Source organism: Meleagris gallopavo, chromosome Z, assembly GCF_000146605.3.
Source record: "Meleagris gallopavo isolate NT-WF06-2002-E0010 breed Aviagen turkey brand Nicholas breeding stock chromosome Z, Turkey_5.1, whole genome shotgun sequence".
NCBI lineage: Eukaryota > Metazoa > Chordata > Aves > Galliformes > Phasianidae > Meleagris > Meleagris gallopavo.
Window position 1 is genome coordinate 34,597,724 of NC_015041.2, and position 15,260 is coordinate 34,612,983.

The 15,260-nt window shown below is 38.1% G+C and overlaps 1 protein-coding gene across 7 annotated transcripts in view; it reads left to right on the forward strand.

Moving 5' to 3' along the window:
* The first annotated feature begins 229 nt into the window (after positions 1 to 229).
* CEP78 (centrosomal protein 78) overlaps positions 230 to 15,260 on the forward strand; it is a 28,593-nt gene continuing 13,562 nt past the window's right edge. The window contains exons 1-13 of one of the 7 annotated variants that reach the window (XM_010725771.3): positions 230 to 441; positions 1,123 to 1,254; positions 2,394 to 2,667; positions 2,868 to 3,043; positions 3,660 to 3,732; positions 4,231 to 4,334; positions 5,724 to 5,898; positions 6,958 to 7,071; positions 7,316 to 7,380; positions 10,995 to 11,103; positions 12,560 to 12,695; positions 13,615 to 13,660; positions 14,325 to 14,468. In XM_010725771.3, coding sequence (XP_010724073.1) covers positions 2,415 to 2,667; positions 2,868 to 3,043; positions 3,660 to 3,732; positions 4,231 to 4,334; positions 5,724 to 5,898; positions 6,958 to 7,071; positions 7,316 to 7,380; positions 10,995 to 11,103; positions 12,560 to 12,695; positions 13,615 to 13,660; positions 14,325 to 14,468 — 1,395 coding nt within the window. In that variant the 5' untranslated portion in view covers positions 230 to 441; positions 1,123 to 1,254; positions 2,394 to 2,414. Of the gene's footprint in view, positions 442 to 1,122; positions 1,255 to 2,393; positions 2,668 to 2,867; positions 3,044 to 3,659; positions 3,733 to 4,230; positions 4,335 to 5,723; positions 5,899 to 6,957; positions 7,072 to 7,315; positions 7,381 to 10,994; positions 11,104 to 12,559; positions 12,696 to 13,614; positions 13,661 to 14,324; positions 14,469 to 15,260 lie in introns of those variants that run through there. The other 6 variants (XM_010725772.3, XM_010725770.3, XM_019610523.2 and 3 more) reach the window with 6 other exon arrangements.

Sequence of the window (15,260 nt, forward strand, 5' to 3'; positions counted from 1 at the left end):
CAGCAAAATCTCTACGAATCAATCCCCAGGCGCATTTGCCCCGGGCACAAGCAGGCCGCTCGGAAGGCGCACAACTAAGGACGCGGTGCCGCGCTCCGCCCGCATACCCAACCCGCCGCACACCTCCCTAAGCTGCGCAACGCCTCGCTGCCGGCGGGGAGGACTGCGGGAAGCACTGCGGGGAGCACTGCGGGGAGCACTGCGGGGAGCATGGCCCCAGGCGGGGCGGGGCGGGACGGCCGCTGGGCGCGGCCATTTTGAACGCATGAAAAAGAGGGGCCAACGCAGAGGAGTGCCTGTGGCGACCTGTTTGGGCTGGATCGCTGCACCACGTGGCAGCGGGCTGTTGGGCGGTTGGCTGCCAAGGGAACGGCCACGGTGTAGGGACGGTCGTGCGGGCCGGGCGGCGGCGGAGCTGGCAGGCTGGGGAGGAATTGCGAGGTTAGATCCGTGCCCGCTCGTAGCCGTGGCGGGCGGGCCTCGGGGCTGGGCTGGCGGGGAAAGGAGGCGGCCGTGCCTGTGCTGGCCGCAGCTGCGAGGAGACGTGTGGAAGAGGGCGGCGGCTCGGCTGTGATAACCCGTCAGGCGAGGGCTCTAGCCCGCTTTGTGCAAGTTGGGCGATGCGCATTGTCGGGGAAGCGGGGCGCGGAGGGAGGCAGGCAGGCAGGGAAGCGCCTCCCGGTGGCAGGGTGCGAGGTGCGGTGTGAGAGTAGTAACGCACCGCTCTACGCGGTGTAAGCGGGGGCTGTGTTGTGCTGGGCGTTGGAAGTGCATGGCGTGTGCTTCACGGTGCAGGCCACGTCAGTCTGCTGTGTCCTGCCGGAGACCGGGAGGTGCTTAAGAAATGTAAACCTCTGCTCATGTTGCAGCTCAGGGTGCCGGGCACAGCCCGTGCTTTATCTGAGCACATCTCATACGACCCCCCCCTGGCTTTTTCTGAATCCGTACAAACTTCCTATTTACTAAAAGCTTGCTTTGTGCGGCTGACTATCTGAGGTTTGCTGTGTCTTCTATTTTAATACTTGCCAATAGCAAATATACATATTGCTATATATACACATATTTGACAACTTCTTACTTCTGTACCGAAATTGTAAATTATTTTTCCTTACTTTCTCAAAGCCGGTCAAGACATCCTGGAGTTCTGTTAGATCTGCTAACATCCCTCTGCAGAAGAGTGCTGGTTTACATAGTGGTTGCTCAGTTGGGAACCTGGAGGACCTTTCTACGGTGAACACAAGGGCCAGGAGTTCTGTGGGTGTGATGGGCAAGTGCTGGAGCAGAATGAACCACGAGAAAGAATACTGATGAAATTCCAGAGATGAAAGCTGTGCTGTTGTACATTGATTCATCCTGTGGTCTCTGGATGATTTTACAACTGATGGTCACTTTCTGAATCTGAAGTATTGTACTGCAGTTCACTCATTTCAGTTCCATTGACCACAATGTGCAAATTATCTAATGCTGGCAACTTTGCTGAAGTAAAAGGGAATAAATAATAATAATTAATGAATAAATGGGAGTAGAGGAACTAAGGACAGTGTTATACAATTTCAGTCATTGAAGTAATAACTTTTTTTAATCCTAAATTGTATTCTCAGGAGTAGCAGTCATTGCAGGCGTGCACACATCCAGTAATTCTCCTTGTCTGAGCATTCTTGAACCTTTGTAGCCTTTAACAGTAGAAACAAAAATTGGGTATCCTGTGTGGGTACTTAATTCTATCTTGAGTCAATTTGCAACCCCTCAGGCAGAGGGGGGAAAAAAAAAAAAAAAGATATGGGGTGCCTTTACATACTTCCCAAATGGGAATTTAGACTTTTGATTGCAGAAAGTCTGTTTATGAGGGTGGATAGTGATAGGACAAGGAGGAATGGTTTTAAATTGAGACAGGGGAGGTTTAGGTTAGATATTAGGAGGAAGTTTTACACTCAGAGGGGGGTGACACACTGGAGCAGGTTGCCCAAGGAGGCTGTGGATGCCCATCCCTGAAGGCATTCAAGGCCAGGCTGGATATGGCTCTGGGCAGCCTGATCTAGTGGTTGGCGACTCTGCACATAGCAGGAGTTTGAAACTAGATGATCTTTGTGGTCCTTTCCAACCCAAGCCATTCTATGGTTCTATTAGAGAAAATAATAAGTAGTTCTGCTAGGAATAGCCCTATCTGTTGATTTTTGGGTCAGGAGATTTTCAAGGCTTTCAGGAATCTGCAGTTCCTGATGCAACTAAATTAAGCTTTAAGATGAAAATGTGAACTTACCAGTAGTTTGTGCTTATATGTTAGATTTTTGTGGTTTTATTCAATTAATTCAGTATGCATGCTGAGTGGAGGTTAATGCTAAATGAATTTCTTGTTGAAAGAAGTTGATATATTTTTTTTCCTTATTTTACAGAAACATTTATCAAGTAGAAAAATGATTGATTCCGTCAAAGAAAGAAGACAATGCATGGTGGATTTCTACTCACACTATGAACATCTTTGTGCTGTTCAAGGCTCTGTCCCATTGAAAGCTGTGAAAGTTAGCCTGACTCAGGGTACTCTTGATCTAACTGTAGATAGCATCAAAGCTGCTGACTGGACACCGCTTTTAGATGCTATTAGGCATGATAAGAATCTGACTTCTGTTGGAATAAGAAGTTTTTATCAACAAGGTCTTGGAGAACCAGGTTTGTAGTAATGTCTCTGCTGATATGTATGTTAAAATTTATTGTGTAAAACTTGTGTGATTAAATGCTTAAATAAGAGGAATTGAACCATCTAAGGAATTATTTTTATTTAAAAGCAGCAACAAAATGTTTTGTAATTATGGTTACTTTTAAGTCAGTAGAGGCTGTGGATTATCACTGTGTAAATTTTTGTTTACTAGGTGCTGAAAGATATAAAACCTACTTTAGAAGGAGAATTCCAGCAATTAGATCAAAAGATTTGACTGGCCAACTATGCAAAGCTGTCAAAGGCTGTCTCAGCATCTCAGATGTACTAAAAAATTTGGAACTGCAAGGTTTGCTTCTGAGGGAGAGAGATCTAATATTTCTAACAGAGGTGAGACTCTATTAGTATACAAATAAATGAAAAAATGCTTGGAGCCTAAGAGAAGCAGAGAAGAAGCAACTAAACTTCATCTGTGACAAATACGTCATGTTAAAACGGGCTCATTTTTATACATGTCTGTGTTGTCCAGGGTATGCATGATTCTTTTGAGACAGTGTAACATTGTTTATTCTGTCAAAACCTGTCAAAATCGTACAGATTTCCTATGCCCTGATTAAGGAAGGCTTATGAAAGTTATTAACAACTTTCCTGTGTTGTATGTGGCTGTATACAACTTACACTTGTGGTTGTAACTACATTTAACGTGAATGGCAGAGGAAAAGTGGTGATAAACCAAGAAGATTAAAGCAGGTCTCTAAGGAGTGTTAACTAGAATACTTTCTCTAGTTTGCTTTTGAGTGGCTTCTAGGACGGGAAGTGCTGCTTGTTGCCTGTAGGCTAGGCTCCTCCTGTGTTAAGACAAAATGAACCAGCTGAAAGTGAGCTTTGCAATGAGCTTTGACCTTCCTCCCAGTTCCCTAAGATTTCTTGTAGTAACTTGGACTTCTGTTTTTTTTGTAGTTTTGAGTCTGTAAAAAAAAAAAAAAACACTCTTTTTATTCTGAAGGGCTTGGCCACAACTTCATCTCTAGAGAGCATTTCTTTAGCCCACTGTCCAATTGGAGATGGAGGATTAGAAAGTAAGTTAAGAATCAAAAATTTGTCAATATTCTTCTTTCTTACAGTTTTCAAATAGGTCAGTTTTTGAAGTATTTCTCTTCCTAAACTTATTTGTAGAGATTAAAATATCAAAATATGCTTTATTCATGAGTTTACACTACTTAGACTTGAATGTCCTTTCTTGATACTGGCGAATAGCTAAATTACTTAATAATTAGAACTGCTAGAAATAAAACCGTAAGTGTAATATTTAAGTTTGAGATGAACTTTCCTCATCATGTTGAGACAAGTAAACTGAAATAACACTTTTTTTGCATGTTCAGATGATCTTTGCTAACCACCTGCACTAAAATATATAATCTTACAACAGCTTAAAGGCATCTTTGACATGGCATTTGCCTTCTAAAATTGATTCAGCTTCTTAATATGACAGTGAAAAGATGTTTATTTGGATAACCTTATTGTGGCGTGTGTACTTAGTATGCATGCGTTTTTTTGTTGTTGTTGTTGTTTTCTAGCAGTCTGTCAGTGTGTGAAGAATTCAGCTACTATCAGATATGTTAACTTCACAGGATGTAGCCTTACCTGGCGAGGAGCAGAACATATGGGAAATGTATTAAAGGTAATTTCATCTCATTTCTTGGAACTAAATTTTCACAGTAACTTAAATAACTAAGAATAACAATTCAGCTTGTAACAAATCCTTGTCCCATTTTTTAATTTGATCATAAAAGCAGTGCTATTCCATATATTGTATTGAGCTCAAGGAATGGTTCATGACTTTAAGTCTCAGGGAAGAGAGATTATGGCAGCTATGACACAGATTGTTCTCTTAAAATACATACATACATACATACATACATACATACATACATACATATATATATATATATCCTGAAAACTGTGTTTCATTGTGAGAATACTTTTGCCATGTTACTTTTTTTTAAGCTGAGCTAATTTTTATTGTAATGAATTTCATAAGCCTACAAGTGATTGTCTATGAAGGCTGAATTATTTGTTACTTTTGTTGAAGTAGATTTAAACAGCTTAGTATATCACATAAGCAATAATAAAGGAAAACATTCTGATTAACAATAAGAAGTATAGGCTATGCTGTGCAGCCCATACTGATCACTTTGTTATAATAGGACTGAGCTCAAAGGAAGCAGTATGTTTTGGAAGTTTGTTCTCGTACATCCTCTTCCAAGCTTTTCCCAATATATTAATATATAGCAGGACTGGATAATGAATGAGTTGTCATTCTAAATGGCAGTGAATGTGCCAGCCTGCTTTTGTTTCAGTTACTGTGTATTTCCTTGACTCTGAATGTAGAATTAACCTATGCTATTGGACACTTCTTTGTTTTTTTTCTTTCAAGCTCTAACCCATCAAAGCATATGTGATGTTAAGCATGTGAACAGTCTTTCTGAAGTCTGTGAAACTGTATTCAGAAAAAGCGTATTTATGGTGTGAGAAATTAATTATGGTCTTCCATAATAGGCTTTGCTTAAGAAATAAGTTTAGACTCTCTTATTTTTCTTCAAATGAGGATTAGGGCTGTAAATGATAGCTGTTCTGAGGAGTGCTTTCATCATTGTCACAAATGTTTCAAAATGCTTTAAGTATTCTTAAGCATTTAGTAGAAATAATGTAATTGTTTGCTGTTGGAAAAACTACTAATTAATAAACTTTTGACTAGCACAGTATTCTAATTAATGTTAACATTGGCTTGCATGAAAGCACAAAACTTCCTACTGTGTTCAAGATGCATTGTAAGTGGGCAAAGAAGGTGGTAAGATGTTCAGAATTTTCTATTCATATTTAATAACTTCACTGGAAACTGGATGATGCGAACAAACACGACTTAACTGCAGTTCTGATGCATGACTTGTATTTCTTAAACTACGAGTAATATAAATGCTTCAGCACTCAAGCCATTAAATACTAGTATTTATCTGTTTGTTATTTATAATGGCTTTGTCTTCGCATTCAGTAACACTTTGTTTCAAAGCACCAGGCAATGAAAAGACATGGTGAAGCTTGGGCTGAAAGTTTACGTTACAGGAGACCAGACCTTGACTATATGACAGGCTTGAGGCGTGTTACTTTCAACTGCAACATGCTTGTTGGAGATCGAGGAGCAAGTGCCTTTGCAGATTGTCTGGGAGAAGACCTGTGGCTTAAAGGTATTGTGAAATACTGACTCTTAAGATTTAGTAGAGATAGACAAGAAATAAAATTTGCTGCCTGTTATAGCAAATGTAAGCAGTAGAGTAATTCCCTATTTATCTAGGAAAGAATAATCTCTACGAAAAGCAACCTCTTAGAGGAAGTGTCCTGTAGGATATTGAAGAAGTACTTTGTTCTGTAGTATGTATGTATGAAATGACAGTGATGGTACAATTCAAAGCATTCTGTACATGTAATCAAATTCTTTCAATACCTCACCGTCAGAGCCAGATGTACAAATAACATGCATATTGGCGTAAGAATTAGGGATTACTTAAGCAAACTGGACATGTGCTTGTCTATAGGTCCTAATGGGATGCACTCACAAGTGCTATAGGAGATCCTTATTGTCATTGCAAATTCAGTCTCCATCTTTGACTGATCTAGGTAATTGGAAGACAAGCCTGAATACAGGAGGAAAGCAAGTGATACTTCTTTTTTCAGGAAGGGGAGAAAGAACTCTGGGGAATTGTAGGCCAATGAGCCTTGCTTTGATTTTTTTTTTTTTTTGGGAAGCTGGAAAAGTGTTGCCATCCAGAGGGTCCTCAGCAAACTGGAGAGATTCAGTGCAGTATAGACGAGTTCAAAGTTCTGCACCTGGGAAGGAATAAGCCCATGTACCTGTAGATACTGGGGGCTGACTGGCTGGAAAGCAGCTTAGCAGTAAAGTACATGGGGGGGTCCTTTTGTAAACAAAGCAGCTGAATTAACTGGTATCCAGAAATATATCTACTGAGAATTTTCAATCACAGTGACTTAACTGTGATTTTGTATTCCTTCATTTGCAGTTGTTTAGCAGTGATATCTTAATGTTGGTCTGTAATACTGATTATTAATTTCAGAAGTGAAAGGTAGAAATTTTAATGTTTCAACACAGTTGTTGCTATAATGTTCTCCATTCATGTTCTGTGAAACAGGGTTTTTGACAGGTATGGATTAAATTGTATTCACTATTATGTTCACTAGAAGTTATGTCATTGACTAACTTATTTTTTTAACCTCCCTAAATATTTTAGCACTTGATTTACAGCAGTGTGGAATATCCAATGAAGGAGCAAGGTCACTATTAGATGCTCTTCAAACTAATACAACATTAGTGGTTCTTGATATAAGAAAAAATCCACTGATTGGTATGTATCTATAGCTGCCTCTGTCCTCTTCCGTGTAGATTTTTTTTTTTCCTAATAACTTCAGTGAGGGGAAAATATACTGCTTTCAAAGAAAAAAGCCTGCAACAATATTTTGCTTAAGCATTTAAAAGTGGCTGAAGAGAGGAGGCAGCCACTACTTATACAATGATCTATTTTTCACAAATACTTGTCTCATAGGAAATTCTCTCAAAGTGAATTCTTAAGACATCTTAATTCATTCTAGATCACGTTTTGATGAAAAACATCATTGAAAGAGTTCTCGTGAATGGAAATAGTGCTAATTCAGAGGTATGTGGTAGGCATTTTGGAGTGTTTTGTTTTTCTTGCACCTGGCTTTGCATTGGTTTTTTTGGTTGTTTTTTTTTTGTTTGTTTTTTGACAAGGATTTATTCAGAATTAATCTAAGGCAGCTATTCTAGTTACAAATAGGGAAGTGACACTTAAGCATTAAAAAAAAACGCTTAATTTAAACCTTGATTTATTTTGATACTTAATATTGTTGATAATTTATATCATGAATTTTTAAGTTACTCAAGACTATTCTTTCCAGTATTGACCATCTTTAAAAAAAAAACAAAAAAAAGTTCTAGAGATGTACAGCACCCTTTGCCATCTTAGTATCTAATACTCTGTACAATGCTTAGAGTAACTTCCATAAAATGTCCGGACCACTTAAATACTAAATCCTGTGTTCATAACATAAAAATCTGATTTAGTTGCCCAAAGAGCTAGTAAGCAAATAAGTTTACTCTTGTTTTCTGAGAAGTGCAGCAATTACAGATCTTGTTTTGGAACTTACTGCATTTTGGCTTTGAAAAAGCTTGAAAGTCAGAGCTGTAGGTTCTCCAGGAAGAATTTAATTAACTGTGAATTTCATTTGGCATCTCCTGGATTAATATGTTTTCCATTTCAATGTCTTATTTACCTTTCTGGAATAACTGTGAAAGACTACTCTTTCTCCTTGGCAAATGCAGTCAACACTTAGAAAATGTTGCAGGTATGACATGAATCTGTATCTGTCTAGTGAGAATGTAGCTCGAGGTGAATGGAAAATTGAACTATGAAGCAATGTCTCATTTACTGAGATTGCTCTACTCAATACATTTGTTTTATATTCGTCAAAATAGTGCAGTATACTGTCTTACAGTCAGTGCTAACAGTCTTGCATGTCCAGTTAACAATATGAATGAAAAATAACACTTGCTAAATAACAGTTTCTTCCACAAATTACAACACACCAGACTATATCATCTCATAACTCTGTTTCTCATAAACTGTCTGTTGTAAGTAGCATTTACTGTTGATCATGGTAACAGTGGAGACATTCAAAATTGGATAATCCTCCTGTTTAGCCAGATGAATGCAAACATTTGATGTTGTGATTGATACTTGTTTGAAACTGAAACATTTACTATCCAAAGCTCAGTTTTTATAGTTTTTTTTTAAAGCTCAATTACATAAGCCTTAATATCTTGAAGAGAAAAGTGATTTTTTTTGTTGTTGTTGTTGTTCAAGGTAATATCTTGATGTGTTACATACTAACAGTCAGCAGTATTGGTATGTTATATTTTGCATAGGTTTTGGTGCATTTTTTTTTTTTTAACAATAAAAACTGAAAGAAAGACTTAAAAGTTGTTAGGAGTATCATCACAGAATGGCTTAGTTTGGAAAGGATCACCCTTAGTTTGGAAATGATCACCCATTTCCATCCTCCTCCTGTGGATAAGGTTGGCACCCAAATAGACAGGCCTCCCAGGGTCCCATCTGCCTCTGGGGATGGGGTACTCACAGCTTTTCTAGGCATCCTTGCCAGCATCTTACTACCATCTAGTAAAAAATTTGCTTGTAACATCTAACCTAGATCTCCCCTTTTACTTGAAAGCCATTCTACCTTGTCCTATCACTGTGTAACTTTGTCTGAAACTAGTCAATGGCTAGTTTTTCTCATAAGTTTCCTAACTCACCTGTCCTGTGAAGCCAGCTAAAGATTTCCTTGAATGACTATCCCTAGGACGTTTTCCAGATTCATCTATCTCTGCTTACAGCTTTTTAACTTGCCAGGCTAACTGCTACAAATTCCATGAGTAAAATTCAGAAAATGTGGAATCTGCCACCCCTCAGATATTATACAGAGCTCTGTTCTATACTATATAAGTTTATATAGTAGGGTGTCTACTATGTGAAATCTGTATTTTGCCTAACCTGCTTGTCCACACAGGAAAAAAATGATACGGTGCTGCTGTGTTGCTTCCTAAAGACAAGTTACGGACTTTTGAGTGGCATTGTAATAATAAGCCTAACTACAGAAGATGATGTACTGGCTGTCACAGCCTTTAATGTACTGTTATGACTTTCTCATTGGCTATCAGTCACAACAGTCCTTCACTTCTTCAGAAGAAAACGATGAATCACTTCTTTGCCTTTCAGTAGTATATAAATTCTTGCTGCTTGTGTTGTTTTTTCAATTTTGCAAGGTGGGTTGCTAACTAAAGCCTCTAAACATAAGAAATTTTCCCACAAATATAAACGGACCCTTAAAACAAAGTTGTATTATCTAGCAGCACTGTATGGCTCTAATATAGTGGACTGCAATTACAGATACTGTATGTAGCAGGTACTGAAAGTTTGTGTAGTTTCTGGGAGAGATGGAAAAAGTTTAAAAATTCACTGAAAATTCCTACAAAACAAATTACTTCCATAGCCTGAGCATAAGAACTAAGACATCTTTCAACAGTCTTAATATTTTTGCTGTATCTGTACTTCGGTATTGCACAACAGAAGCAGGTATCTAGCCCATTAGCACTTCTCATGTATAGATGAATGTCAAGTTTAATGTACTAATAGCTGCTGTTTAATGTGTGAAGTAAAGCAAAGTTATTTTTACTCTCAAAAGTTTAGAGTTGATATTATTTTGTAGTTGGAAATGAACAGCTTACCTCTGTCAAGAGCTAGGTCAAAATGTAGCTTATATAAGGCTTATTTAAGTCTGAAGGTTTCTCCCTTTCCCCTCCCTTTCCCCTCCCTTTCCCCTCCCTTTCCCCTCAAGAGGGGGAGATGGAGGGAAGGCAGTGGGAGAGGAAAGAGTCCTGCCAGTGATAAAACTGTGCTGGAATTGGTTGGTTAAAACACAGCAAATGCATCTTCCCTATGCATTAGGTAGGGATGACATCAGCTTACTGTTCATAATACTCTGATGTAGGGCTTAGGGCTGTCTGAAATAATATTTGCATTGTATTTGTTACCTATGATGGTTGCTTCATTAGTGAATTTTGTATTAATTATGCATACTGAAAAACTTTGTGACACAGTAGCTTGATTATCTACATGTGATAACAATAAATAATAACTAATGATAAAACTAATTGGCAGATGAGGAACCTTTAAAGAATAAAGCTGTTGTCATGAAGAAATAAACAATTGCTTTTGGTTATTATTGCCTTAATTATAATTTGGATGTTCTTTCTTTGTAAGGAGGCTGTTTTGCTAGAGATAATGAAAATTAAACTTTATATTTTTTTTAAATACTGACTTTGGTTTAAAAAAAAAAATCATGTAAGTTAAGTTTTTATTAATTTGGAGAACCTTAGCCTGAGCTAGTCATTCCTAGTAAGAGAGCTTTCTTTAGAGAATGAAAAGTAAGAGCCAGAGTTTCCTTTTATGAAGTTGATGCTTTTATTTTCTCTATAAAAGGAAAAGTGTTTTGCTGATAACATAGCATTCAGACTTGCACTGAATCTGTTGTTGAGTTGGGGCGTTGTGGTTTTTTAATTTGCTTTACAGTTTTATTAAGTTGTGTGTAACAAGCAGAGGCTTACATATATCTTACAAAAAATCCCTTAATCAAAAATGAGAACCTTATTAAATATCAAAAATTCTAAAACTACCTTTCTTTATAAATCTAGTATAAGTGGCTGTCTTCCCCGTCTTCCAAAGATGCTTTGAAAGCTAGACCAAAGAAAAGAACTATTGTTCTAGGAAGTGGTCGAAAAGGAAAAGCTACTATTCGTATTGGTAATTTTGTCTTTATGTTCTTTAAACATTTCATAAATTCATTACAGTCGATGTCTTTAAATGTCAGTGTTCTGCAGAATCTTTTTTTAAAGAAAATTTAGTTTATACTTAATAGTGTCTTCTACTGTCAGAAATTTGTATAGCAAATTTACTCTTGCTATATATATAATGTTGCTATATATATGGCTGGGAAAACAGGAGAATACACTGACTTGAATATGGTGAAGCATGTAATTCTGAATGCATTCTCCCCACAAGTGCTTGCTTCTAGGACATTTGCTGGTAATGAGTTGCCTATTTTTTCTGATTTTTGTAATGTTTCTGTAGCAGACTGTCCTCTGCCCAAACAAAGAAGAATGATTTTTCTTCTACTGATGTACAAAGAATATAAGCTCATTATAAGCAGTGTGTTTAAAATAACAGAGGTATTGTGAATATTTATAAATACTCATAGTTGAAATACACCATTTCTGAATATGTTACTCAAAACTTTACTGTAATACGTTTGGCTCTTTCATGTTTGCTCCAGTTATCTGGAAGTAGAGAGGTAAGCATAAATCAATTTAAAATCTGTACAAATAAACTCTGGTGAGCATAGCAATGGGAGAAGAAAATGCCTTATTTAAATTACAGGATTCAGGAAGGGAGAAGAATGTTGAAAAATAAATAAACTCAACCAACCTCTCTTGCCTTGTTTACTTGCTGAGAACAAACTGAAATTTGGAATAAAGTTACTACAGTTCTGTATTTCTGCACCATTTAAAAAAAAAAAATTGGTTGCTTTACTGCATTTACTGCACATTCTCAAAGGAGTAACTTGAGTCTCCTCAACTCAACAGTTTTGAGTTGGTTACTTTTACTAATATATAATGCTTTGGCGATCATTCCACCTTCTAAATTTCTTTGCATTACAGTATATGACTTGAACAATGGCAAAAGGCTGAAACAGTGAATATGAATTTTCATTATTATTCCTTTTAAGTGTGATATTGCTGGTGGTCTGTGGAAGTGTTAAACACTAATCCCAGCTTTAGATGTAAGCATCTTGGAAAACTTAAAAAATACTTTTCTCACTGGAACCACTAGAGGGCTAGTTAAAGAACATACATTGCTTTATTTTCTGCTTGGGCAGTCTAAGCTGCGAGTTCAGAGAAGTTAGTTGAATAACTCAAGTTACTTACATGAATAAAACTCCTTGGATGTGGAACTTTGCACCCTTTTCTGATACAAGAGTTAAGCATACTAGCAGACTGCAAACACGTCAGCTGGCCAGCCCTCCTTTTGAGAAGCAAAACAAAAGTTAGTTCTTGAACACTTCAGCAAAATGATTGAAAGATGGATTTCCCACAGTTCCTGTTACTACTTTGGAGATTTTGCTTATAAATAGTAAACTGTGACTTTATATGTAAATACCTAGGTAACATGAATTTTCTCCTATTCTTGCTATTCAATATAGGATTAACATCTAAAAAGTCTGTGAGTCCTGGGAAAAAGAATACATCTGTGAAAGACAGTTATTCACCAAAGCCACTACCACCAGGCACAAAAGGCTTCCTTCCCTGGCGCACTGCGGAACGTGCAAAGAGGTGCAGGTGAGCCCTTACTACAAGGGGAGAATATTAAAGCATAAAAACCTGCATGTAGGAGAAAACAGCATTTTTTTTTTTCTCTCAAATACATATTTGAAAGTTGAACATATAAAAATAAAAAAATAAAAAAAATCTGAAAATATGAAAATTCTTTGAGGGTGTTACAAATCCTGCTCAAGTAAATTTTGAAAATATACACCGTAGGAATTGACAGGTGTACAAAAATCTTGCTGACTAGTTCTCTTGTTACTAATGATTTATCAAATGTAGTGTAGCTGAAAATGTAATTTACATTTCCAAGCTTGTAGTATAATTGATCTGGCATCCAGTTCCTGCTGTCTAGGTAGTCTGCCCATCTTTTCTTTCTATTTTGTTTCTCTACTGTCACTACTATTATTGCCTAATAACTATCTTAACAGTATGAAGTTGAAGAAAATTTTATAACACTTGGAAGTTGTAGTATTGTTAGGCTTCTCTTCCAACAGTATGGGGGGAAAAAAAAACACACACAAAAAAACTATAAATAATAAAGATCGTTAGGTCTTGCATGCTCAAAGTTGAGGTTATTCAAATGAGCATACAAAAAAATTACCTAATGCTCTATCATAACTACCTTTATTAAGCTTTTTTTTTTTTTCCTAGAGTTTCTGGACATCAAATTTGTCTGACTTTGCAATAAGCTAAGCAAGCTACCTATTGAAGGTGTTGTTAGCATCCAGTCATGATTAAATAGGAATAGTAGCAGAACAAAATGTGGATGTAATGAATGTTAAAGGAATGACAAAAGTGTCTGACACTGTTTTAAGTGTTAGACTTTTTCCTAGAATTTCACCTCTCCTCGAACGATATGTTTGGAAATAGAAGTAGCAATAATAACATGATAAACTTCTGTCTTCAAAATGTTTCTTTTCTAATTTTTTAGGGGAGGGCCAGTGGAGAACTCTGAAGAGTTACCGGTGAAGGTTCAGGTACTTTCTTACTTATATAACAGTTTATTTATTACATACATACATACACATGAGAGTTTATTTATTAGATGAGTGCCTATAAAAAGATGTGTGCTCATTAGAATCTTACTATATAAAAGTTGAAACAAAACATTGTAACTTAGTTTCTTTGTCTCATAGAAGTGCAGAATAAGTTTTCTTCAGCATTTGGTTGAAACTTTGGTACTTAATTTATTCCTACTTCTTTATCACTGGCTTTTTTTCTTACTCTAATTGACAAGCTGGTCCATCCTGAGGCTATAAGGAGAATTCACATTTTTTTTCTCTCAGAGATGCTGCTTTCTCCCTTCCTCTCTTCCTTCTGCTTTTGGACTACTTAGTTTTACATACTTGAGTTTGAACCTGTCTCTGAAACTACCAAATTGTGGGGGGAGAGGTAGTGGGGGAAGGGAGGAAATCTCTTTTCTTCTCCATCTTTCTATTGCATTTTTGTCCCCTCCCAGCCCTCTCTTCTTCCGTGTACATCAGGAAGAAACTGCATAGTTGGACAGGTTGAATGTGCATTTTAATGGACTTATGGAAAGCTTTGCATTTAAATAAAGCTTTTGATACTATTAAAATTCTTTATTTTATTGCACGGATTGATATTGTGGCTGGATGTGGTTTTGTTTTCTCATGTGATCAGACGGGTATTCCTGTGAAAGTGACTGTACAAAGTGCTTCAACATCTGAAACTGAAGAGACTGAAGATCTAGAAGATATTATCCGTCATCCTGATTTGACAAAATCCCTAGATAAGGTCTATGTAACAGAGTATCAACAATTCCAGGTAAGAAGCACATTTTGTGCCTTAAATTTCATGAAGACCAGTGATATCAATTCAACTATGTTTGAAAGGTGGAATATTAGGTGGATAAGGAGTTGGTAGGGTGATTGCATTGTGGTCAATGGCTCTATGTACAAACAGAGGCCTGTAACAGGCAATGTCCCCCAGGGATCCATCTTGGAGCCATTACTTTTCAACATCTTTATCAGTGACATAGATGATCCCCTTTTGATCGCCGAGGTTTGCTGCTTCGGAGCTGCCCCAGGCAGAGCTGAGGCGGCTGATCGCGGGATGCATAGGGACTCGCTCGGTTTTCCCTCATCCAGGGATTCCCGAGGCATCGGTGCAGCCCGGCACCTCTCGCGAGAGCGGCTCACGTGGCGGGGGCGTTGCCAGGGTAGCGGCTCTCCGTTCCCTCCTCCTCCCTAATAAGGGCGTTGAGGAGACTGGAAGGAGGGGTTTTGTCTCTGTGAAGAGGGTGATAATTGCGGTTGCACCCATCAACGACCTGTAAAAGAGCGTGGGCAGATCCAGCACTTTCAGTAACAGGGCGGAGCTATTAGTCACACTTGGTAACGCTACTCTGATTGTGCTGGTGCTAGTGGTCTTCTGGATTGCCATGGCTGCATCCCGGCGGAAGGCTACTGCCAGGAAACATGTGGAGACCCAGACAAAGGTCCCCTGCACATGTAAGAGGAGGGCTGTAGCCAAGAAGAGCGTGGCGACCCAGACTGAGATCCCAAAGCAGCGTGCTAGCGTTCAGGTTGCTGGCTGCAATGAGTGCCAGAGTCTGGC